The 26,433-nt window shown below is 33.8% G+C and overlaps 1 protein-coding gene across 3 annotated transcripts in view; it reads left to right on the top strand.

The window, feature by feature from the left end:
- Sos1 (SOS Ras/Rac guanine nucleotide exchange factor 1) overlaps window positions 1–26,433 on the top strand; it is a 137,168-nt gene that overhangs the window by 85,731 nt on the left and 25,004 nt on the right. For all 3 annotated transcript variants that reach the window (XM_020161976.2, XM_074049536.1, XM_074049537.1), the window contains exons 7-15: window positions 274–384; window positions 463–561; window positions 9,826–9,953; window positions 10,708–11,363; window positions 20,015–20,096; window positions 20,839–20,961; window positions 21,225–21,328; window positions 22,752–22,974; window positions 24,075–24,194. In XM_020161976.2, the coding sequence (XP_020017565.1) occupies window positions 274–384; window positions 463–561; window positions 9,826–9,953; window positions 10,708–11,363; window positions 20,015–20,096; window positions 20,839–20,961; window positions 21,225–21,328; window positions 22,752–22,974; window positions 24,075–24,194 (1,646 nt within the window). The remainder of the gene's footprint in view (window positions 1–273; window positions 385–462; window positions 562–9,825; window positions 9,954–10,707; window positions 11,364–20,014; window positions 20,097–20,838; window positions 20,962–21,224; window positions 21,329–22,751; window positions 22,975–24,074; window positions 24,195–26,433) is intronic.

Genomic DNA, 26,433 nt, shown 5'->3' with positions numbered 1-26,433 from the left:
TATAGTAACTCTATACTCTACTGAATTCCTTTAATGAGAAGTATCTTAGAATATAAGTTCCTATAATTCATAACAAAGAATTGATGTATACTTTTGAAATAATTAGTTTTATTCTGTTAAAATTACAGTTACAATTTTTTTTATTTAGAGGTTTTAAAAGAAATATATAACTGTGCTGGCATAGATGTGCTAATGATTTAGTATTTTGTTTATGGTGGTAGACTGTGTTTTGCCTTAGAGATTATTTACACTTTACATTCTTTATTTTCTAAGGAGCTGGCATTTGACCCCTATGAATCGTATGCTCGCGATATCTTGCGACCTGGCTTTCATGACCGATTCCTTAGTCAGCTGTCAAAGCCGGGGGCAGCTCTTTATTTGCAGGTATAGTAATTTTTAAATCAAGATATACAATGTTCAAAAAGTTAACTTTAAAAAAATTTAAATCACTTTCTTTTCTAGTCAATAGGCGAAGGTTTCAAAGAAGCTGTTCAATATGTTTTACCCAGGCTACTTTTAGCCCCAGTTTACCACTGCTTGCATTACTTTGAACTTCTGAAGGTAAGAAGAGCCTTATTGATATTTATAAAATATTTGAATGTAATGAATTACTGTTATTATTAATTTTGGGGTATTTCTGGGGATTGAACTCAGTGCTTCCTACTTGCTAGGCAAGCTTTTTACCACTTGAGCTATGTCTCCAGTCCTTTTTTGTTTTACTTTTTGTTGTTGTGGCAGTTTTGGTTTTGGTTTTTGGTATCAGGGCCTGTGCTTGCTAAGCAGGCACTGTACCACCTGAGTCACACCTTGAGCCCTTTAGTTTGTTTTTTGATGGGTATCACTAACATTTTTACATGGACAGGTGTTGAACTGCAATACTCTTATCTAGCTGGCATATACCACAACACTTTTTTGTTTTTTGGTAGGGCTTGGTTTGAACTCAAGGCTTCATGCTTGTTAAGCGGCACTATACCGCTTGAGCCGTCCCTCCAGTTCATTTTTGTTGTTGTTGTTGTTGTTGTTCTGGTTAGTTTGGAAGTAGAGTCTTGCAAACTGTTTGCCTGGGCTGGCCTTGAACCATGATTCCCTTAATTTCAGCATCCCAAGTAGTTAGGTTTACAGGATGTGGGCACCAGTACCCAGCTCTGAAATTTATTTTTTTTCTACTACATTTGTAAATTATTATGTGGGCACCCATGTTCATTAGTGTGTCTGCATTTTCTTTTTCCAGTTAAGAAGCAATTATAATTAAATCTAAAAAAGTAGCATATTTTCTCCAGCTTTAATACTGAATTTCAAAACAATTGTTGGGTATTTTTGAGCTATTTTTTGTATGTGGTCATTCTTTGAAAACAACTTTGTACTTATGTATCCAAGTCTCCATCTGGGGACCTCAGTAGATTCAAGGACTCAGATAAGGGACCTAGTGTGAGAATAAGGCTGAAGTAATAAGGAAGGTTAATTCACCTGATTGCCACAGCTCAGCTTTTAACTTTGTTAAATTGCTTATCATTGCTTTAGAAGCAGTAATTTTGAATAAGTTCAGTAAAAAATCTATCATTTGATCACAATTCAAAATATTAAGAAGCAGGAGGGAATTTTGTCCTTTATTATTATACACTGAAACTAAGGAAAAGAGGGACCTTAGTCTGTATAAACTATAATTCAGTAGTGTAGCTCAAGTTCATATTCAATTTACCTTTAATATATATATATGTATATATATATATATATTTATATATATATATATATATACACACACACACACACACACACATACATAAAGAAAACAAAACATGAATAAGTACTATTATTTCCTTAAATTAGAATACAGGAAATTAGTTATCAGTTGCTGTAGTCTATCTTAAAGAATACCTCCTGTAGATAGCGCTAAATAATATGCAATTAGAAAAAGACTGATTAGGAGCTTAAGTCAGTAATTTATTAACCCTGTGTTTTTGTTCCCAGCACTTACTGTACTCTAAGAGAACTTAGTTTTATATTCACAAAGAATTTATTTTTAATGTGTTTCAAAATTTAAGTTGAAACTTATCAGAAATACCTATAAATTCCTTTAACTGCAGTAGCAGTGAGAAATCGGAGTGTAGCCATCTTACTTGTCTGAGTAATGCTTCATTGTATACAGTGTTTGAAGCAGGCAGACCTATACTTTTAAAGTTAGTATTTCTGGACCATAGAGGGAGGGAGAATCTGCTTGATCCATGATAAAACCTTTTATAAATCATCAAGAGTTGACTGTTAATACTTGTCAATTGAAATTGCTATTGAAACAGTTTTTAAGAAATACACTTTTACCTAAAATAAAAACTAAAAATTAAAGAAATTAAAGCCCTATTATTTCTTTAGCATTTAAACATATATTTGTTTCATCAAAAATTCTATATAGTATCATTCTGTTATGGAGAATATGTTATGGAAATCTTAATTATTATTTATAGGAATAGATGATGAAATGAGTTCTCTAATGAATCACTGAATGAGGAGAAGGTCTGTAAATTAGTAAACTGGAGGAACTCTCATCTCTACTTTTTTGTTTTTCTCAGAACTAGGGGTTGAACTCAGGGCTCATGCTTTCTAGTCAGGTGTTCACTGCTTGAGCAACACCCCCACCCCTTTTTACTTTAGTTATTTTTCAAGTCGGATCTTGTGGTTTTTGTCCTGGGCTGGCCTCAAATTGCAATTCTACCTGTGATCCTCCCATGTAGTTGGGACCACAGGTATATGTCACCACGCCTGGTTTACTGTTTGGGCTTGGAGGGAGGGTGTCTTACTAAATTTTTGCCAGGACTGGCCTTGAACTGTAATCCTCCCAATCTCCACCTCCCAAGTAGCTGGGAATACAAGCACAAGCCAGTGTTCCTAGCCATCATCCCTACATTTTTATTCCATTTGCCAGATCTCTTCATTGAAGTAATTTAGACTCCTTTCAATTAGATTTTTCAAGTAAGAATGTCTGAACTGGGAAAAGACTAAGAATTTAAAGAGTAATATTTAATTGCTAGGCAAAATTATAAAGCTCTAAGTAATCTGTTCTAGACTACAAAGTACATACCATTTAAGGTCTTTAGTAATATAGGACTAATATATTAAGAGAGTAATCAAGAGAATGCATTAGTACATAAAGTAATTCTTTACAAAGAATTCATTATGATAGCCATAGTTGTAATGAGACTTTCACAAACAGTTTTGTTATATAGAATCCTTCTTTGTGATAGTTTCTGTAGGAATGAGGTTTTTACCTGAGCCTGTAATGAAATTCTGAAGGATTCAAAGGCCATATGAAACCTCAAAGCAGTTACTAATTTATAAATAAGACAAGAAGCTTTGATGCAGGTCCAGAAGGCTATAAAACTCAGTCATAAGAAGAGAAATGGACTATTCTCCAAATACAGACAATAAATTGTAACTGGTAATAGAATTTTCATTTTGTAAGTGCATCCTTTAGGATTTAAGAGATTTCTATGGACTTAAGCATGTGTATCCCTGCTTCATATTACTGCCTAAGTTAACATTATAAAATTAACAGTAGATAGAGCAAAACCGTTTGTGTAATTAGTCTACAGACTCTGATCACTCTTGTATTCTGTATTCTCTTATTCTTAACATGCTACTTATGTTTAATTTTTACTTGAAGATATGTTGCTTATTTCCATTGATCAGTATTTTCAAAGTGTATTCTCTGGGATGTTTCGTGAAATAATCTAAGTAAAGGGGCAGCTGTTCACTGTACATTAGAATATTAATAGCTTTGCAAAATTGCACAATAAAGTGATCTAGTTGTTTTCCAGAATTTCACAAATCAATTACACCATGAAATAAACCTCTTCAAAATGTAATGTGCTTGTGAATGTTATTTAGGGAAACTTATCATGGGGTTTTCCCATCAGATAAACTAAAAGACATTTCAGCTCTTAAGGATCTAAGGTTTTTTTCCCCGAACTACATGTTTTGTTTTGATTTTTTTTCTTTTGGGAATTGCTATTAATTCCAGGTGTCAGTCTGGACTTGGTAATTCTTGACTTGGCAATAATTGCATAAAATTGGGACATCCAGAGGCAGCAAAACCCTAAAATATCTGTGACAATTGGAAATTAGTCATAATTTATCTATAAGTGGAGTGGCTTTTTTTTTTTTTTTTTTTTTTTGGTAGGATTGGGGTTTGAATTCAGGGCTCTGCTCTGCACTTACAAAGGCACTCCACCACTTGAGCTGTGCTTCCAGTCCCAGTAGACTGGTTTCTGAAAGCTCATTAGAGAAGATAGAAGTCTGATATTCTTCTTGTGTTCTTGCTCAGTAGCTTACTAGTTGTATGGCCAGAGACAAGTTATTACTTCACCTTCTTGAATGCTGGTTTCCTTATTTATGGAAATTCTTATTTCACTGGGTAATACTGTCAACCAAAATAATGTATGTAAAAGTAAGGTAAAGGACATAAATATTGAGTACTATCATCATTTAGATTTTTCTTCTTGTCCTGCAGTTTTTGTTTTGTTTTGCTGGGCTGGGGATCAAATCCAGGGCCTTGCACATGCTAGGCAAGTGCTTTACCACTGAACTACACCCCCAACCCCCTGCGGATACTATAAACTTAACATTTTACTCCATCTCTCACCATATCTGCCCTCCACCCAGTACTTTTTCCTCACCAGAAGCCTTCACATCCTTGATTCTTCTTTGTCCCTTATTAGCAGGTCCTCATGATTTAACTCCAGAAATGACTCTGGAATCCAGCCTGTTTTATCTGCTCTGACTCTCCTTAATGTACCCTTTAGTATCTTTTGCCTGGATATGGTAGCACACTCCTCATAGATTTCTATACCACCTAGAACTCCCAGACTGAAAAGTGCACCTGGTCCCCTTTCATCTGTATCATGACATCTAACATGTAGCTTCACTGTGGCAATCTCTCCAGTTTCATCTCTCAGTACTTTATGGCGCACACTTATAATTCCAGCACTTGGGAAGCTGAGTCATGAGGATAACAAGTTTGAGGCCAGCTTGGGCTACAGAGAGATCCTAGCTCAAAAAAAAAAATTTTTTTTTTAAAGAGATCTATTGTATATTATGGTGACTATAGTTAAGAGAGTAGATCTTAGATTAAAATAAAGGTATGGCTCAAGTGCCTGCCTAGCAAGCACAAGGCCCTGACTTCAAACCTCAGTACTGCAAGAAAAAAAGAGTAAATTCTAAGGTTCTCACCAGAGAAAATGAGTATATTTGGTAATACATATGTTAAATATCTTGCTTTGGTATACTATACATATCATGTTGTATACCATAAACATATATAATTTTTACTTGTCAACCAAAAAAATTAACAAAAATTAGTATAGGACTTTAATGCTACTCAGACTAAAAAAATATCTCTTTTAACCAAGTCAGCAATCAAGACTTTGAGCCCTTTTAATTAATTTAAAAAGTTACTATTTTATGAAGTTAATAAAACTTCCTTTATGCAGTTTTGAAAACCATATTGTTCCAATAATGTAACTTTTCTATATGAAGTTTAATTTGCCTTATTCAACAAATTTAGGCTCATTTCTTGGGACTAAAAAAATCTGTTGACCAAGATTTTGGAGGTTAACAAATCAGTACAATTTAACAAAAACTTAGACTTTTTCTCTGTTTCTGAGGCATGATTTTTTAATTCCCAAGGTAAACCCACACAAACATTAGAAAAAAAAATCATACAGGATGACTTTGAGCTAGTTAACTTCCTGGAGAGTTACCCTGGTCTCTTCTTAGTATGTTGGGTCCATGTAACCTAGGAAAAAGTAAGCTTATTCTAAAAATTACATTGAAATCTATATTATCATTATTTGTATACTAATATGTCTTAGTTTCTATGGCTGACATAGCAAAATATCAAAAACTCAGTGGCTGAAAATAACAGAAATTTCTTTCATGTTTCTGGAGGCTATAAGTCTAAGTAAGGATGTGGGCAAGGCTACCTCTTTTGAAGAGTATAGGGAAGAATCCAGCTGTCTCTTCCTGGCAGCATCTGTAATCCATGGTGTTCCTTGGTTTATAAATGCCACCACTCCAATCTTTGCCTCCATCTTCACATCAAGTTCTTCAAACTCCACATTCTTTGTCTACATCCAGATCTCCTTTCCTTTCTTTAAGATATGAGGTCAGTGGAATTAGGGCTCACCCTAACCCAGTATGACCTCATCTCAACTTGATTAAATCTACAAAGATCCTATTTGTAAGTAGGTTTTTCAGATAATTTCAATTATTTGGGTACACTGTAGTAAAAAGGTCTTTGAACTGATAGTTACATATCTTGCATCTGGTCTTACCTGCCTGTGCAGTCAAGTAAATGGTAGTCATTTTATGTAACGTCATATTGGAGAAAGTTTGTTTCTAAAGATAAATTACGAATTTATCAACAAAGGAAAGTCATTCTGTGTTTATTGATTAACGGAACTCATAAAATTATGCATCAGGTACAATATTTATTTTATAAGTAAAACAATCTTGAGTTTTATTCTTTGCCTGAACACCACTATGAATGTCATTTTCCTTTTGTAGCTTCTTAACTTTAATGCCATTTATCTCCCAAGATTTCCTGGAGGTGCCATATTCAATACTGCCCCTCTACTTATTTGTAAGTGGCCAAAAAAGGGAGGCAATGGTAAAAGTGGCTCCTTTCTTGTGAAAATAGAAACTTTATCATCTCTATAGAGCATATGAGTTTTTATTGTGCTTTACAGTATGAGTCCTCACACATGGTTAAATACAATCTCGTATATAGCACCATAATTTTAGGATTTGGTAATTTTTAAAACTATTTAAAATGAACTGCAATTATAAAGTGAAGTTGCTGTTATTGCACACTGTTATTAAAAGGCACCCATGAGGAGCATAGCATTGATTGAAGAGGATGCTGCTCTGTGGAGTCTCACTTACATACTAATCACTACTGCTCTGTTTCTGTTCTACAATAAAACACCTCTTCCATGTTAGTTAGTTTGAGTTATTCTGCACCAGTGCCCAGCTTAAACCAGCTGATAAGAAAAGAATGCTTATAAGAAAGGTCATTTATTACACCAGATAATAATAGATTGCTTAGTGCTATGAAGGTAAAAGTAACATTTAAAAATTATATCATCAGAAAAGTTTTATGAGTTGGAAATAACTTTGGGTTTGTGGTTTAAAAAATACTAACAATATCTTTGTATATTCCATATAGAAAATGCTACTGTTAAATGACTAAGAAACTTGAAATGTTTTTAGAAGAGAAAATCAAATGCATGTCTAAACATTTTTCTTTTATATTAGAATTTTGTATAACATTAGGTATGTTTGCCTACATTCATAATATAAAAAATACTAAGGACAAAATATCAAGGGCTTAATATTCTCCTGCCAGACAGATCTTGTTACATATCTTACTGACTGAATTCTCTGGGCTTTACTTTCAAGTGGTTGAATTCTCAACTCAGTGAGATACCTTATTCTTCAGTGGTGCTTTTATTAAATTGCTTTTTAAAAATAAAAAATATATATATATATAGCTTTCAATGTTAGTCTGTCTAAACTTGATAATGGTAACATTTTGTATCCCAAAATTCTGCCATGTGAGAAGCTAAGTGTTTAGAATGCTGGGATGGAAAATACTAGAATCCAGCCTTTGGCCTACAGTAATGTCCACCAAGTACAAACCTAGTGTCTTTATGTACAGCTGGCCATAAAAGTGAAGAGCAACATTACAAGTAAAAGGTCTATTTGAGCTTTTTTTGTTTTTTGGTGTGTGTATACATGCGTGCGAGTATTTTTTTTTTTGAGGGCGGGATAGTACTGGTGTTTGAACTCAGAGCCTCACACTTGGTAGGCAGACACTCTACCACTTGAGCATACCTCCAGCCCCTTTTTCTTTAGTTATTTTTTGAATAGGGGCTCAGGTTTATTCCTGGACTTCAATTCTCCTATTTACGTTTCCCTTGTAGCTGGATTGATAGGCAGGTACAACACCCAGCTTTTATTGGTTGAGATGGGGTCTTGTGAACTTTTTGCCTGGCCTAGCCTAGCATCATGATCCTCCTGATCTCCTCTTCTCAAGGGGCTGGGATTACAGGCATGAAGACCATGCTCAGCGATTAATGTGTGTATTTTTTGCTTTTTTTTTTTGGCAGACTAAGGTTTGAACTCAGAGCCTTGCACTTGCTAAGCAGGCAGGTGCTCTTACGTCGAGCCATTCTACCAGTCCCTAATGTGTATATAAAGTAAACTTTACAATTACTTTGACTATTTCGTGGTTTTATTTTTTGAGTCTTTTCCTTTAAGAGAGAAAGTAGGTTTTCTTCAACACTTGCATGGAAGTTCCATTGATAAAATGGTATTTCCTAACTTTCCCTTTTTAGCAGCCAAAAGCAGGCTTGGGTTACTGAACTACCTTCACTTACTGTCACTCACCCTTCTGTTAAACCACTTGCTTGAGGTAAAGCTGCCTTGACGTAATTACCACTAGTAAGTTAACAATGACTTACTTCTTCCTCAGAGCAGCTTTATGGCTAGCATACAGATAATTTGCCACTAATAGAAAATGCACTTGAGGTTCATAATTGTGTGGATTCCTAGCTTTATTCAGTAACTTAACATGTGGATACTGACAGAATTCTTCATGACAGTAATGCTGTTAATTCTGTAGAACTACAAAGGTAACAATGTACACTTATATTGTGTGTTACTGTTTGCAAAGTACTTTGATTTTTTAATATCAATCCTAAAAGTAGGCATGGCAGGCTTTTTATAAGTATCATTTGGAAGAAGAAAAGTGAGGCTCAGAGATGGAGAAATTTGCCTCATGGTCACACAGAAGTAGAGTCAAAACTTGGTCCTAGGAACTAGGTGTGATGATACACACCTCAAGTCCAAGTTGTAAGGAGGCAGGACAATCACTTGAGTTCAAGACTTTGAGACCAGCCTAGGCAACATAGTGAGACCTCATCTCCAAAAAAAAAAAAAATGTTTTGATTATTTATTTATAGTTAGTCTTGAGGTTTGGTCTCAGGACCTGTGCCTGCTATGTAGGCACTCCACTTGCCATGCCCCCAGTCCTGTTTTGCTTTAGTTAATCATTCAGATATTCTCGTATTTTTGTCCAGACCAGCCTCAGACTGTGATCCTCCTACTACACCTCCAACATAGCTGGGATCACAGGTGCAGGCCACCACACCTGGCTTATTGTTAAAGATGGATCTTACCAACTTTTTGCCTGGACTGGCCTTTAACTGTGATCCTTCTCATCTCTGAAGAAAAAAAAATGGTGGTACTGGGTTTTGAACTCCAAAAAAATTTTTTGATCATCTTTGTGTTTGAGGTTCCTCTCTTCTATATTGCAGCCTCCTCTACTGTTTTTTTTTTTTTTTAGTATTATCATAATACCCCATAATGGAAACTCATATGGGATCAGAAACCTACACTTAAAAAAAAAAAACCTTACATATGTTCCTAGTGCTGTGCTGAGTCCTGTGATACTTAAAAAGACAGATTATATCCCTTGTTTCTTTTCAGTAGTATTCACATTGAGAAATGGCACATTATTGCTTGTCACAAGGTACATCCTGTCTTTTAAACGTTTTTCCTGTTCTTTTTTAATGTGGAAAACTTGGTCACATGTTCCTACAGGTAGTAATTCACAAATGAAAAAAACCCACTTTTTAAAAGAATACATTTTGTGAAACATTTAAAATTATTGTTGTAGAAAGAAGTGAATGAATGTCATTTTTATCCTTAATGGCCTTATTGTTTTGTTCAAAACTGTTCTATGGGTTCAAATTGTCCTTTTGGTTTTTATAGCAGTTAGAAGAAAAGAGTGAAGATCAAGAAGACAAGGAATGTTTGAAACAAGCAATAACAGCTTTGCTTAATGTTCAAAGTGGTATGGAAAAAATATGTTCTAAAAGTCTTGCAAAGCGAAGATTGAGGTGAATATTCTCCCTTTTAAAAACGTCCTCCTTTACACTCTGAATATTGTGGTATAAATTCAGGGATCCCAGTTCCCTCCTCAAGTAAACAATGAAGAAAATAGTTTTAGTGACAAGCTTGGTCTTTCAGAGGAAGTGACATCAAAGCCAAGAGAGTTTGTTATTGTTTGAAACCTTTCATATTTGTGCATTTTCCTTGCACACTCCCAGACAAGACCTCCTGAGAATCAACTGGTAAGCTAAAGGAGAGATAGAGCAAAATGTACTGGCTACATTTATGTAAGCATCTGTCAAAATAAAATTAGTACTGTCCTTTATTTTAGGGACTATATAACTCAAGGCATTAATTCAAATAACACTGCTTCCTTTTTCCTAATTATAGTATGTGCTACATGTTTTTAGCTTTGGGTCTTATCCATTTAAACACTTCTCAGTAATTTATTTTAGTCTCTTAAATTACTTTTTTCACTATATTGGGCTACTTTTTAATATGTGTCAGTAGCCAAGATAGAAATAATCATTCTGTGGTTGAATTTTGTTAGTACTCATTATTCTTTTTAGAGCAGTGAAAAAAATTTCTGTGTTGCTTTAATTTCCAAAATTATGTAACTGTGTAACCCTAATAAATTTGGGGAATTAGTGAACACCTTAATCAGTGTGATTTTTTAAAAAGTACTTTTATCCTTTCCCTTATTTGCATGAACTCTAGATTCTCTGTTATTGTGCACTAATCATGCCTTTTCCTTTATCCCAGTGAATCTGCGTGTCGGTTTTATAGTCAGCAAATGAAGGGGAAACAACTAGCAATCAAGAAAATGAACGAGATTCAGAAGAATATTGATGGTTGGGAGGGAAAAGACATTGGACAATGTTGCAATGAATTTATAATGGAAGGAACTCTTACACGTGTAGGAGCCAAACATGAGAGACACATATTTCTCTTTGATGGCTTAATGATTTGCTGTAAATCAAATCACGGGCAGCCAAGACTTCCTGGTGCTAGCAACGCAGAATATCGTCTTAAAGAAAAGTTTTTTATGCGAAAGGTACAGATTAATGATAAAGATGACACCAATGAATACAAGCATGCTTTTGAAATAATTTTAAAAGATGAAAATAGTGTTATATTTTCTGCCAAGTCAGCTGAAGAGAAAAACAATTGGATGGCAGCATTGATATCTTTACAGTACCGGAGTACACTGGAAAGGATGCTTGATGTAACAATGCTCCAGGAAGAGAAGGAGGAGCAGATGAGGCTGCCTAGTGCTGATGTGTATAGATTTGCAGAGCCTGACTCTGAAGAGAATATTATATTTGAAGAGAACATGCAGCCCAAAGCTGGAATTCCAATTATCAAAGCAGGAACTGTTATTAAACTTATAGAGAGGCTTACATACCATATGTATGCAGGTAAGAAATATAAAGTTGCTTATTACTTTGTTTTCCTGTTTCAAGCTGATTGTCTTTGCTGTGAAGGTTACTGTGCCTAAAATTGAAAACTAACAACAAGCAAAGACCTGTATCATCAGAGTTCATTTTCTTTGACTAAAACCACCACTTTGTATTTCTTTGAGATTTTATACTTTTTCTTCTACATTTACATACATTGTTTTAAACAGATGAGAAAAGGAAGTTACTTGGCTAAATTTACCCAGTTACAAAGCAACAGGAACAAAACTAAAAGTCATCATTAGTGTCTCAAAAGTATTTTACCCCTTCATTTGTTTTTTTCTTTTTCCATTACTGAGATTATAAAGTAAGTATAAATTTTAACATGCATCCATCACCAAAACTGCATTGGGAATAAAAATGTACACAGCATTGCTTTTTCTTATTCCATTCCTGAATCTATTTAGTGATCCTTAAAGCCAATTTTCAGTAGCTTTTCTTTACATAACATTAGTTTTTACCTTAGAGCAATTTTTAGAGACAAAACAAACCTGTCTGAACAACCTAGGATGATTTCTATAGGCAGTATCAAATATAATAGTTAAGAGATAAGGAACATACACAGGTAGTTTTAAGTAACTTACTTTCTTCTAATAAAGCAACACGATCATCTGTTCTTCAGCCTTCAGTTCTCTATGTAGCAGGAGAAGATTGATAATTACAAGATTTCATAGAGTATGGTGGGATGGAAATAGCCCTGAAGTTAGACTTTGTACCTTCATTTAGTCAGAGTTCCTTAATGTCTCAGAACCCTAGTTTTTCACCTAAAAAATCAACATCAAATAGCTACTTCAGAATGTTATTGAAAAGAATAAATGAATACTAGATGTGAAAGCTCTTTACAGATATAAATGCAAACCTATTTTCAGAGAATCTTTTTATTAAAAAAGCATGTAAGTGATTCAAAATCAAATGTGACTCTTTAACAAATGATATTCTTAAATAGTTGAATGTGAAAATTAACCTCTATCCCTATACTTCTCATTTAAATATATTCCTATTTCTAGGAAATGTGTGTTTCTAGAAATTTTTTCTTCCATTTTTAAAGTCTTGTAAGTATACACAGTTTTCTCTGAAAACTATTCTGGCACTAGTTAAATTAACCTTTTCAATATCCCTTAATTTATCCATTTTAGTAAAGATGAATGGGATTAACAAAGTTTTTTGGTTCAGTTTGTTAAATAAACTATTTTATGTCTGGGAACTCTCAGGGCCACCTTGCAAAGTGAAATTAAAACTATTTTTATCAATAATCTTAAGCTACTTTATAGTTATCTGTTCATTATCTCTACATACCTCTGGGATAAGTAAGTGTTTGTTTTGGTTTTGATTTTATTTTATTTAACCTCTAACTGGTAGTTTTTTGCTAGCCTTTTCCACATAAAACAATAACACTTTCCATAGGCTAGTTTCTTTACAAGCAGTTTGGATTCACTAAGCACAGGCCAATTCAGTAGTTGCTGAGATGTATATTGAATGTAGTAAGAGAAAACTAGTCTGAGATTCAATTTTATTATAATTTTTTACCTAGAAACTTTTGTAGTGTGTTGTTTATTTTACTGACCCAAAAATAAAAAAAAATTAAAACACAGAAAATCTAAGCTGCTTAATATTTACATGAAAAATAGGTTATTTTTTATATATAAAACAGTTTTTAAGAGGTACAATTTTCAATAACTATTTGTAACCTATTTAGTTGATTTTCATCAACCTAAATTACCTAAAATTTATGTTCTCAAAATACTTATTTCTGTGCTACTTCTTAAAGTAATTTTAAAGTTATAAAAGTTCATGTTGCTCTTCTTGCCAGATTACCCTGCTTTTTAAGTCCTTAAAGGATTCACAGAATTTTTATAACATAAGCATTTTAAACTAAACACCTTTTTTTGGGGGGCGGTGACTAGTTAGACTAGTTAGAATAAAAGTAATCTTTAAATTTTTATGTTTGTAAAGACAGAGTTTTAATTTTTTTTGTCCTGTAGAGCCCTGTATGTGGCAACCACTAAAGAATTACTTGTGTGAAAAGTCAGAGAAACTTGTTTCTTGTCAAAGGTCAGAACAAGTTGCTCTCTTTACTGTCACAAGTCGGTGGTGTTTGGGTTGGAAAATACTTTTAAATTCTAAAATTCTTAATCTAATTATTTTTGTAAAACTTGTTAATTATAAAAAAATTCTTTAAACTGCTGTAGTTCACAAAATTAATTTATGATTATTAATAAGCAGTTGCAGACTGCAATTAAATATTTCTGGGAATGTGCTTTTATTTTTTGAATAAGTACGCTTTAAAGCAAACTTAATTTGAACAAGCTGATAGTTACATCATCTTGGTAGTCTTCATTCCCAAATGTACACAATGTTAGGTTTTGGCATGGTGTTCTGACTTTCTTTTGATAATTGTTCTCTTAATCTCAACTTTAAGTTTTTGAGTAGAATAGTAGGTCAAAGATGATATTACTGATGTAACTGGGATACGTCATAAGTTGTGGTTTGCAGTGCATGCAAATTAGTGTTAATTATTACTTTCTTTGAGCCATTCTGTAAGACCTATTTACTGACCTTATTATGGCAATATAGAATATTTTAATAGATCTATGAACTTGTAAGACACGAAAGCAGTTAATTTTAAGAACTGTGAGTCTCCCCTACAGTGGTAACAGATCCAGTTATCATTTGTCTTAACTACTGTTCTACCCTTTTCTTGCCTTCTTCAACCTTCAAAAATAAAAAAAAGGATTTTTGATTTGGTTTGGTTTTGTAAGTGTTTTTATTGGAAAACATACAGTACAGGTTATGGCTTACACTGCAATGAAAGCTAACATTTAACTTGCACATTTTTATTATATTGAAGTATAATAAAAGATATATATATATAATTCATGAGAAAATCTAATAATTAATGATATACAATACCACTTATAGACATCTCTTAGATTTTTATAGGTTGATCAGACATTATATGTTAAAAAAAAAAAAATACAAAAACCACCCAGGAGAGAATCTAGCTTAACCTTGCTTACTGCAGATTTAACTGTGGCTTCAGCCAGCTTGTTTCCTCAAACCTTTTAACAATAATTTATAGCTCACTAATACTAGAAGAGGTGTACAACCCCTCACTTTATAGAGAAAAGCCCAAAGTCCCAGAAGGTTATATGATTTGCTAGAAATTATATCATCAATTAATTACAGGATGATGTATAGAAATTAGCTTTGTTTCCTCAACACAGTGTACTTTCACCATATTACACTAACTCATTCAAGGTAAATTTTTTCATTATTAGACTATGATATAGCTTTTCAAAAGTTATATGTGGTGAATAATAAAAATAAATGGAATTGCATTGTATGAATTGCTAATATAAATGCTTGTTATTTCAGGGCAGACAGGTATACTACGAAGATATAGTCAGTAATTTTTTTTATTGAAATGGATATTGGAGTTCTGACTATAGATAAACTGCCATTTTAATGCATATATTTTTTGTGTGTAGTTAGATCTTGTTCATTATTTTATTTTTAAATTAAACATTTTTTATGGTGATGGGGATGGAGCCCTGGGCATTGTTCATGCTGATTTGTACCCCCAACCCTATCATGTTATTTTACTTTATTTTATTTATTGAGACAGGGTTTGTATCCCAAGCTGGTCTTGAACTCAGGATACTCCTGCCTCAGCCTCCCTAGGTGTGTACCACCACAACTAGCTCATTTTGTGTTTGGACATAATCCAGTCATTAGTCTATTAGTGTAGCTTGTTCTATAAAAGGAAAGCTTTGTGGAAAAAAATTAAATTTAGTCTAAGTGAATAACTTGTGTAAAGGATTACAAGAGGATCATATATGGAATCTAACTTACAGCTTGTCTTTCAGCTCCAGTGTTTCTGGACACACAGTAATTCACTGACTATATCAGAGCTTTGGGATTCATCTCAAATGCTATGGGAAAAATTACCCACAAGGGTGGATCATTCTAAATCTGGCAATGAAGTGAAGAGACTATTTCCTTTCCTATTTGAAGCAATCACAAAGCAATGCACATAGGGAAAAGGAGTTGAGACTCCTTTCAAACTCATTTCATAGAGTTGTTGTAAGCAATAAAATACAGATTAATTATTGAGACCTAAAACATAAGTAGAGAAATAGTTGTTGGTGCAATATGCAGTTTGGTAGTCTATTTTTTAAAAATGAGATGATTGTTTGGTAAGGATAGTAATTCAGAACTGACGTTATATGGAAATAAAAGCTTTTCATATTGAAGTGTGGGAAAAGGTGTTTCCCTTGATGGCAACCTTGTCTTTTATACAAAGGTGGAATTGAAAAAACTTAAACCAGAAGACATTTTTTAATTAACATACTTACTGCTATTTTATGTATTTATCTATAAAATGCTAAAAACATGCATTAAATTTATGCTTGAGTTTGTATCTTATGTAAGTTCAGTTTGAGTGTTTAACTTTTGCAGGTCTTTGAACAATTTTTTATCTATAGGGCAGTTCTGTTCTATTTTTAAACTCTCTGATTTTTTTAAGTGTTTGTGCGTCAGCACAGCGTCTGTTTCCTTTTTTAAGGAATTCAAGAGTGATTGTTTATAAATCCTTACTGAGGAGCTTATTGTTTCTTGTAGTAGCTTTCAAATGGCTATATTAAAGGGAGTATTATCACATGAACAGACATCCTGATTAACAGTGTTTCACTATAGTGTATGGGGCGGGTGTTGTATACCTATGTAATTTTTAATGTCATAAATATTTCATAAATCTCATCAACCTTGCCATATAAACTGTAAAGTGTTACTGGATTTATCACCTCAAATCTGAAGTGCTATATTCTGAACACTAATATAGGTATATTCTGAGTTCACAGGATTTTGAAGAACTATGCAATAAAATAACAAAGCATAGTTTTATAGTGAGGGAGACAGGCAGCTAGAAGGCCAGCAGAAAACAATAGTATAACTTATGTTTGAAATAAGCTTGACCTAGTCCAAGGATTTCAGGGTAAAGCTGGCAGGTATTTGTATGGAGAAGATGTGGAGACAGAGAATCAGAAAAGGTAGTGAACATGGTAGAAGTCTTAGTGCAGAGTTTGAGAGTCAAAAAGAACAATAATGTTACCCACGATGAAGCAGAAAAAACTGCAAAGAAAATTTCTGTTGTTGTTCATATTGAAATCCATTAGGGAGTCGTATCTGAGGAAGACATTTGTTGTTGCCTTTGAAGTGGAAGTAGGTACTTTGTTTTCTTAAAAAATTATATAACCTGTTCTTGTTGATGGGTATTTTTTAAATATCAAATTAGTTTAGCCCTTTTCATCATGAGTAAGATAAAGGTCTCCAGTAGTTAGTGTGGTATGGTGGTGTAGTCACTGAAATGTAGACATCAATGTCATAGAAACACAAATAGCTTTTGGAGTATGTGTGGTTTTCTGTGTAAAAGTTCAAATACAGATGTGTTCTCTCAATATAAGTTTTCTATTCATTAACAATTTTTCATTGCTTTAGACTAAAAAAAAAATCTAAATAAATAAATACAAGCCTGAGATTAGAGGTAGCCTTTAAGATATTTTTTGAAAGTACTTCAGTTTATTTTTAGTTTCTGCCAGTTTTTTTTTTTTTTTTTTGGCAAGACTGCTCTTAACAATTTCAACAAAGCTAAGCTAAAAACATCTTAAACTTGAATCACTTTAGAACCTACTACAATTGTGAATGTTAATTTCATTGCCAGCTCCCAAAGCTCTTCTGAATACAGTGTACAGGAAAGGTACAGCTGCTGCTTCCTAAACTCTGGAAGAAGACTTACAAAATCACAATTAGACTGCCCATTTCTCAGTGATTCCTGATACCTTTAACAAAGATTAGCAGTTAGAATTACATTCTGAATTAATCACTTATATCTATAGTGATTATGTAACTCATGGATAAATTCTATATATTTAGATCTTATAGCTAGGAAAACCTTCAAGTGATGCTGGAATAGAACACCAGGACTAGGCAAGCACTCTACCACTGAGCTACATCTCTAGCAACTAAGAGAGGCTTTAATTCAGGGAGGTAACATGATATGGTAGAAAAAGAGCACCAAATCAGGAATCCTTCCAGCTCTGCCACTCTACTGTATGACCTTAGATAAATACTAAGTGACTTCTCACCTGCCAACTCAACTCACAGAAATCATATGGAGTAAGTTAGGTGAAAGCTCTTTGAGAGCCTCAGATAAGAACCATGATGTGATCCCTTTTAACTGATGTGGCACTGAGGCACATCATGACTGTCTCAGAATTATCATCAGTTACTACAGTGTTGAAATGGCTTAAGAAGATGAAAAGTCAGTTATAAAATAGTTTTGGCTTAAGACAAAAAGTCCATCTTAAAATAGTTTGCCTTTAAAAAATAGCCATAGTCTTCTTAAAACAAACTTTAATTCACTTGGAACTTGCTTTCTTTTCAACTTAAAGGTACCTTTGATAGCCCATAACTTCTTTTTAGCCTGAATTGGCTGGCATTATAAGAAGCAGTAGTTCTAGATGTTGACTTTAGATCTTCAGACTTTTCTTTTAAGGTGTGGGGTGGCATACCCTAAATTTGGAACATAGCTCAGGTATGCTCCTAGACATCTGTATGTACTGAGGGATTGGGCACTGTCTCCAGCAGTGACAGCTGAGCATCCCTATTGTTGCCACTGCTGTTGCTTCCTAAACACATGCTGTTTTGAGTAGCCTCACCTTACAAATAGATTTGCAGAGCAGGAAGAAGATTCTTGAAAGGGAGGATAGTGATGAAACCGATAAAAATCTCTGTTTTAAAATCTTGTACAGCCTTCTGTTTTAAAATCTTTTCTTCTGGATGAGACATTAGTCTTTAACTGAGGAACTCTGTAACTGAAGACAAACAATAAAATACCAACAGAAAGGAAGTTATTAAAGGATTATATGTATTTAAATAACTTTTATCAGTAACCCATTCTAGCTTCAGAAGGTACAAAACTAAAGGAAAATGGAGCAATTAAAAACCAGTGTATTTTTCTGGGCTTGGTGCATGCCTGAAATCCTAGCATATGGGAGGCTAAGGCAGAAAGATTGCAAGTTCAAGGCCAGCTTGGGCTCAAAACAAAAACCAACAATGTATTTTTTTTCTTTAACTTTAAAAAATAGTATAGTTTTAAACTTTTTTTTTTTTTGGCAGTACTGGAGTTTGAACTTGGTCTCACGCTTGCCAGGCAGGTGCTTTACAATTTGAGCCATGCTTCCAGCCCAATATTATAGTTTTAAATTCAAAATTGTTTGACATTTAAATTGATTTATTATCTTGATGACCACATATGCCAATACATTAGATAAAGATTTCTGTTTCATGATAAATCCATAAATTTGTTTTTTGGGTAAAAAGTTACTTTGTTATAAATATTTTAAGGCTAAATTTAAGGTGGTTCTTAATCACATAGAATCAAGTAGATATTTTCCAAATACATTGTGATTTTGCTTCATATGCTAATAAAAGACATGTATTTCTTCTTAGAAAACCATGTATAACCTAACAAAAATACAAGCATTTACTATCCTCAGTGAAATTACCATTACAATTAACAGTCCAGAATGTAAATAGAAGAGGGCTATCAAGAACAACTCAATTAATGAACTGCCTCCCCTCCCTTTCTTGTCAAAGACTATTAGAACTATTTGTGGACCTTGGTAAAATTTGAATTACAGAAGTGAGTAATTTTTTTTTTCCAGTATAGGAAGATGTCTTTCCCCTCTTTATGCAGATGATGACAGCCCAGGTCTCCTGTGCTGATGACAGCAACCTTTCTCCACAACTTGGGAGAATACTGTTAAGGAAAGATGGGAGTAGGCCAGGCCTAAGTTACTGATCTCACTCAGTGAGCCTCCTATTTTACTTCATGGAGATGTGAATGAAAAGTAGGTCCTTTCATGGAAAGGGTCAGAGACTCCTGCTCTTATAATTGAACTCTCATTGTAACTACTTGAAATGAAAACAATTAAAAGCTAGAAATAGGACCAAAACAACAATTTGTACAATTCTAGTACATATTTAATCATTTTAATAGCTTGTAGGTATTTGTAAGCATGTTGCAGTAGTTTTAAATAAGGCCTCTGGCAATTTTTTTAATTTAGAAATTGCATTTAGCTTAATCTACTACTTTATAAGATTCAATAGTTTCTAGTTGTATGCTCTGTTAACATGATTTAAATAAAGTTAGATAATGAATTTAGATAAACTAATCTGGATATCAGGAAATCAATGTTATTGCCGCTGCCTTTCTCATTACCAGGGAGATAAACCAACCGGTGATTCTCTGAGATCCAGTTAGCAGGTGTAAGTCTGATTCAGTGCTCTGCCTTTGCCTTTCTTCCTTGTGCATTCTCATGACCAACGGTCAAAGTATGCAGAGGGCAAGAAATAAGCTGACATAAAATTTTAGTATCATTATTTTACTACCACTGATTTTTGAAGCACTAAAGCTAGCAGTACATTACAAAGTCCAAAGCATTCTACCCACAAAAGAATTTGGAAACCTATTTGATCTCTTTTGAAAATGTATAGTTTTAATCATCATAAATTAAAGACTTTAATAAGATATCTTTCCTTTTTCTTCTTAGATCCCAATTTTGTTCGGACCTTTCTCACAACATACAGATCGTTTTGCAAACCTCAAGAACTACTGAGTCTTATAATAGAAAGGTCTGTCAATTTTTAATAAATTATTTTTTCAAGATATCAAACAAAGATCTTGTATGATCTGATCTCAGAAATATGTTGGATGAGCTTTATAGTTTGTGAGCACTTTTTAAAATAAAACTGTTTATGTTACAATAATATGTTAGCTTTGATTATTTAAAAATAGGTGTTTTGCATGGAATCTTAGTATTTAAAACTTCAAATTTATGGAATTAATAAGGAATTATGTAGAAGTTTATAACTTAGAGTCTGGAAACTCAATTTCTGATGATTCAGATGTCCTAAGCAAAACTTTCCAAATATACTGTATACCGAGTAAAATGGAACTTGTCAGCAAATAAATACTATAATCAAGGAAAGTGTTTCATCCACCTAAAAATCTATCTTTCAAGCATTGGTTCCCCTTAAAAATTATGTCAGCTGATTTAGAGTAATTCTGACCCAAATGAACATCAGTCCCATATCTTTATGGTCATATTTACTTTTAGATTTTGCATGTATTTTCATTATGTTTCTAGTTAGTTTTACCTATGTTGACAAGTACTAACTTCTTTTTTCAAATATTATCATTAGTCTTTATATTATAAAAGCCTCACTGGTTTTTAATAAGGAGATATATGTATATATATTTTATACTGTAATTTTTTACAGTATTCTCTTGATCATGCTGACAAGCAAAAAGGCTCATGGATTTCTTTTTGTATAATTTGATATAATTAATATTTTCATTAATTTGTTTTGTTAGATTTGAAATTCCAGAGCCTGAGCCAACAGAGGCTGATCGCATGGCGATCGAGAATGGAGACCAACCCTTGAGTGCAGAACTGAAAAGGTTTAGAAAAGAATATATACAGCCCGTACAACTGCGGTAAGCATAAATGATTGAGGTAAACAAGTCTTTATCAAACTTCTGTTTTAAAACTGAAGGAGAAAACAAGTAAAATGAGTAAATACAGTAAGAGCAGTTATTAGAAATCATTGTGTACATCTTACCATAGAATTTTGAAAGTGTTAAGCCACTGAGATTATTATTTAATTTGGTAAAATTTATTCTGTTTTCATTTGTACCTTTCATTGTGATAAACATTTGTTTGGGTTTCCATGTAATTGAATTCTGTGTTAATGCCATAGAGTATTAAATGTGTGTCGGCACTGGGTTGAGCACCACTTTTATGATTTTGAAAGAGATGCAGATCTTTTGCAACGAATGGAGGAATTTATTGGAACAGTAAGAGGTATGTTTTTTTAATAAGTGCCTAGTTTCATGTGTACTGAAAGTTACTGTCAACCGATGCCATTATAGATCAGTGTTATTTAGAGATGTTTATGATTGTGCCAGCACAACCATTTGAAAAAGTTACAAATTTTCATCAAACAACATTTAGACATATACATTACTCAGTAATCATCCCACTGACTCAATGTATTTTCACTTAGTGAATCAACTTACTTAATTTAGAGCTGGTTAGAAAAGTCTCAATGTGAGCTAAGTTAGTTATCTAAAAGTATCTGAGGACATGTAGGAATTGTGCCATTATGACACTACTTATGAAAGTCACAAGGGCCTCAAGCAAATAGAATCAATGAGGTAAGAGCTTATTATTCTGACATTCTATTTTTAACAATGCCACTAACCAGGATACATGACTTTGGGCAAATCACTTTGATACTTTTTTTTTCATTACTGGGGTTTGAACTCAGGGCCTTCTGCTTGCCAGACAGGTGCTCTACCACTTTAGCCATGCCCCCAGACCTTTTTGATTTAAATAGTTTTAGAATAGGGTCTTACACTTAAATCCAGGCCAGCTTGGACTGCAGTCCTCCTACTTATGCTTCCCACAGAGCTGGGATGACAGGTGCACACCACCATACCCAGCTTTTATTAGTTGTGATGTGGTCTCGTGAACTTTTTGACAGGACTGGCCTGAAACCTTGATCCTCCCTCTCTACCTCCTGAGTATCCAGGACTACAGGTGTGAGTCACAGTTCCTGGCTGTTTAGTTTTATTATAAGAAACAAGAGGAGCTAGACTTGATGGTTTGCAAGATTTCCCTTCTAGTTTTAAAAATTCTGAATGTGGCTCCAAAGATGTCCTAAACAAACTTATTTTTATTTTTGTTGTATACTCTAAATGAAAATCAGAAAATAAAGGGTTAAATGTTGTACTTTTGTGTGTAATTCAAAATTGAGCCACATCAAAACTCAGACTAAAATGAGGAAACTGTCCTATGATACTAGTTTATAAAAATTCAGTGTTAATTAGATTAGTAGTGGAGTATATAATCTATCCTTATCAATCTTCCAGTTTTTGTGGAATACAACTTTTGGGAGAAAGCATTTAAAATAATTTTTTGAACAAAAGTTTAGAAAACTTTCGTTTTTCCAAACGAAAAATGTATAGATTTCTATACATTTCTTTCTAGTTTTTTTTAGAAAGGATCTAGAAGAATATGTACCAAATTATTAACAATGCTTATCCATGTGGAGAAGAATAAGAGAGGGGGACTGGGAAATGGAAAAAGGATCTTTCAACTTCTGTTTTTGTTATTTGAACTTAATAGCAACAACAGATTCAGGTGTCACTTGTGTAATTTTAACTGTTTTAAAAATAAAATATTTAATAAAGTGTTGAAATTTTTTTAATGTAATATATTTCAGGTAAAGCAATGAAAAAATGGGTTGAATCAATTACTAAGATTATTCAAAGGAAAAAAATTGCAAGAGACAATGGACCAGGTCATAATCTCACATTTCAGAGTTCACCTCCCGCTGTCGAGTGGCATATAAGCAGACCTGGACACATAGAGACTTTTGACTTGCTCACTTTACACCCAATAGAAATTGCTCGACAACTCACTTTACTTGAATCAGACTTATACCGGTATGTGATTTGACATTCAAGCTGAAAAATCATTTCGAAGAGTTAATTTTTAAAATTCAATACTGTTTCTCCTTTATTCTCATAAAATGTAAATGAGATAGTACATGAAATATTTAGTAGTAGTAAGGCCTGGCAGGCAGTTCTGGTTCTTTTGCTCCCTTGCCCCACCTTGTTCTGCTTGAATTTATGTTGTCTTTCTTTCTGCACACACCCCTAACTGGTGAAGCTAGTTTCAAATCCTGACTTAACCAACTGCTGGCTTAGTATCCTGGGGCAACTTTAACCTCCTGGTGTAACTTTTATCCTCTGCTTCTTAATTTCCTCAAGAGTGAATAAGGCTAAAGATTGTACTAGCTTTTGGGGCTGTTGTGAGGTTTGAAATAGTCAACATGTATGTGATGCTGAGTCCAAAGCAAGAGCTCAATAACTGTGAGATAAATTCAAGCCATGGCTGCTTAAAGCCCTTAGCAGTAGGGCTAAGGCTATATGACTACAGTAGCCTTAGCTACTGTTAGTTTTAAATTCTATTTGACATCTCAAACAAATTCTTTTTTGATTACTAAGTGAGAAAAGCAGTTAAATTATAGATCTCCTCCCACCATTATAATTTATAATCCTCAAATTACAATGTCAGAATTGTATTTTCCAGGACTCTTGAACTAGGATTTTTCTTCCCCTCGTTTATACACACACACACACACACACACACACAGAAAAAGAGAGAGGGAGATGAATTTTAGCAATTGCTGTACCCTCTTTGGGCTGATTAATAGGTATTATTTAAATAACTACTTTGTCACCCTAATTTATTAAATGTTATTTATAAGTGCTAAGAAAGATCTTATGCAGAAATCTCAACCCTGCCTAAAGCAAATGCTGCTGTAAAGGAGGAAATGATCACAGGTGTATCCTAAAAGTAGATAATTTAAAAAATCTATAAAGATGTTAATTATAATTTTTTGTTATATCTTGTTTTCATAAACTTTTTTTTGGTGAAAGAAGAAAGTTTATGTGGTTAAAGTTTAGTTTTTATTTATCTCACATAATAAAACGATGTCTGTATTAAAGGGAAATGACATAGTATTTTGTGTTGCTTTTAGAGCTGTGCAGCCATCAGAATTAGTTGGGAGTGTGTGGACAAAAGAAGACAAAGAAATTAATTCTCCTAATCTGCTGAAAATGATCCGACACACCACTAATCTCACTCTGTGGTTTGAAAAGTAAGTATCTTAGCATCATTGTTTCATAGCAATCAATTAAGAATTGTAGTGCAACTTTATATCTTTGTGTCACCTATCTTGTTCTTCCACTCTCATTTCTTTTGAATTGTATGAATATTTTTCTATTTTTTCATTATGTGTGTGAATTTTTTTAGATGGTTACCTTTAGGGTTTGCCATATAGTTCATGTGTGTCTGTGTGATGCTAGGGATTGAACCTAGAGCCTTGGGCATGCAAGGCAAGCCTTCAAATTTACCAGAATAAGCTCCATATTCATAGTAGCTTAATTCTAGTGTTATGTGGAAATGTTACTGCTATATGCCTCTGTTGCTTTTCTTTCCTTTTTGGGGGTATTGTAGTAACATCTAGTTAATTATTCAAATCCAGCAGTACATGGGTTACAACAATTACCTTTCCATTTGCCAGTTATCCTCTTAACCTTTTATACCTTTACTATCACCTAATCCTTTGTGCTGTTACTGGCAATGTATTACACATTACATTATAGATCAAGCAATATATTCCTACACATTATTTTATACAGTTGGTTTTTTTATCTCAGGTAAGAGAATAAATGAGGAAAAAAATATGTATTTATAATGTCTTTTAAGCTGGGTGCTGGTGGCTTGCACCTGTAATCCTAACTACTTGGGAGGCTGAGATCAGGAGGAATGTGGTTTGAGGCCAGCCCTGGAAAATAGTTTGTGAGACTCCCATCTCCATTAAATAACCAGAACAAAATGGACTGGAGTTGTGCCTCAAGTCGTAGGGCACCTGCTTTGCAAGACTGAAGCCCTGAGTTCAAACTCCAGTTCCACCACACACACACACACACACACACACACACTCACTCTCTCACTCTCTCTCTCTCTCTCTCTCTCTATATATATATATATATATATATATATAAAATGCCTTTTATAATTACATAATTACCTTAACTGGTACTCTTTATGTGGATTTGAATTACCATCTGAGGTCACTTGCTTTCAGCCTGAAAAAAACTTCCTTTAGTGTTTCTTGCACAGTAGGTCCACTAACAACAAATTCTCTCAGTTTTTGTTTATGTGGAGGAAAACTTTTATTTTGCCTTCATTTTTGAACAATAGCTCTATCTTCAAGTTGACTAGTTTTTCTTCTGTCAGTTAAATCTACTCATGAGTCCCTTCAGTTTTTCATTTCAGTTACTGTACTTTTCAGTTCTAGTTTGGTGCTTTTTTTATAGTTTCTGTTGCTTTAATGACATTCTCTCCATGTTCATTGTTACCATACATTCCTTTACTTCTTTCTTATGTTGCCCTTGAGTTCTGTGAACATATTCATGATGGCTGCTTTGAAATCTTTTTGTTGTATCTAACATCTGGTCACTCTCACAGGCAGTTTCTGCTCTCTGCTTTTATGCCAGTATATGGGTTACACTTTCCTTTCTTTGCATGCTTTGTTAGTTTTTGTTGAGAACTTGTAAGTTTAGATAATATACTATAGCCATTGTGAGTACTGCTCCTTCCTTGCTTGTTTATGCAGTGACTACCTGTATTATTTTCCTGAAGCCTTTTCTATCAGTCTCTCTGTGACACACTGAAGGGGGTGGTGCAGAGATTGTATGTGTGAGAGAGTGTTAAGCTGGGATGTTATTCAAGAGGTTAAATTTAGGTGTGTCCATAGTCACCCAAAGAAGCAGTGATACTAGTAAGATTCACATCCACTCCTTTCCTGACTGCATACATCCAGCTGTTAAACTCTACTAATTGCCAGGTGATTGCACAGTTGTTTTCAACAATTCCCTCGTGGATAAATTGCTCTACAAATTAATCCAATCAAATTGTGGCTTTTTCGAATAGTTTCTGAAGTTCTAGTCAATATTTGTTCTGACCCCAGGAGGGATCCTCTCAGCTATCTTTATTTCCTGGCTCTCTTCTGCAAACTAGCCAGCCTACAGTTCAAGCTATATTTTCCTTTTATCACCAAATCTCTTCCCCATTGCCTTTCACCACAATACGCATGTTCTTGAGTACACCTTTAGTTTTACTTTCCACACTTTTTGCAAGTGACAAAACATTAGGAACTATCTGTTTGAAACGGGACAATGATAAGCTTCTAAACGATATTTCTACTGTAGGAGCTTAGTGTTGCTTTGGAGGTGTGGAGGAGTACCAAATGGCAGGCAGTGGTACTATAGCCTCATGTCCTCTTACATGCCTCTTTTAACATGGAACCACTATCTTAGGAGCCATACAAA

The sequence above is a fragment of the Castor canadensis genome, chromosome 12, assembly GCF_047511655.1.
Source record: "Castor canadensis chromosome 12, mCasCan1.hap1v2, whole genome shotgun sequence".
NCBI classification, from domain to species: domain Eukaryota; kingdom Metazoa; phylum Chordata; class Mammalia; order Rodentia; family Castoridae; genus Castor; species Castor canadensis.
This window is presented reverse-complemented; position numbering and strand designations above follow the sequence as displayed.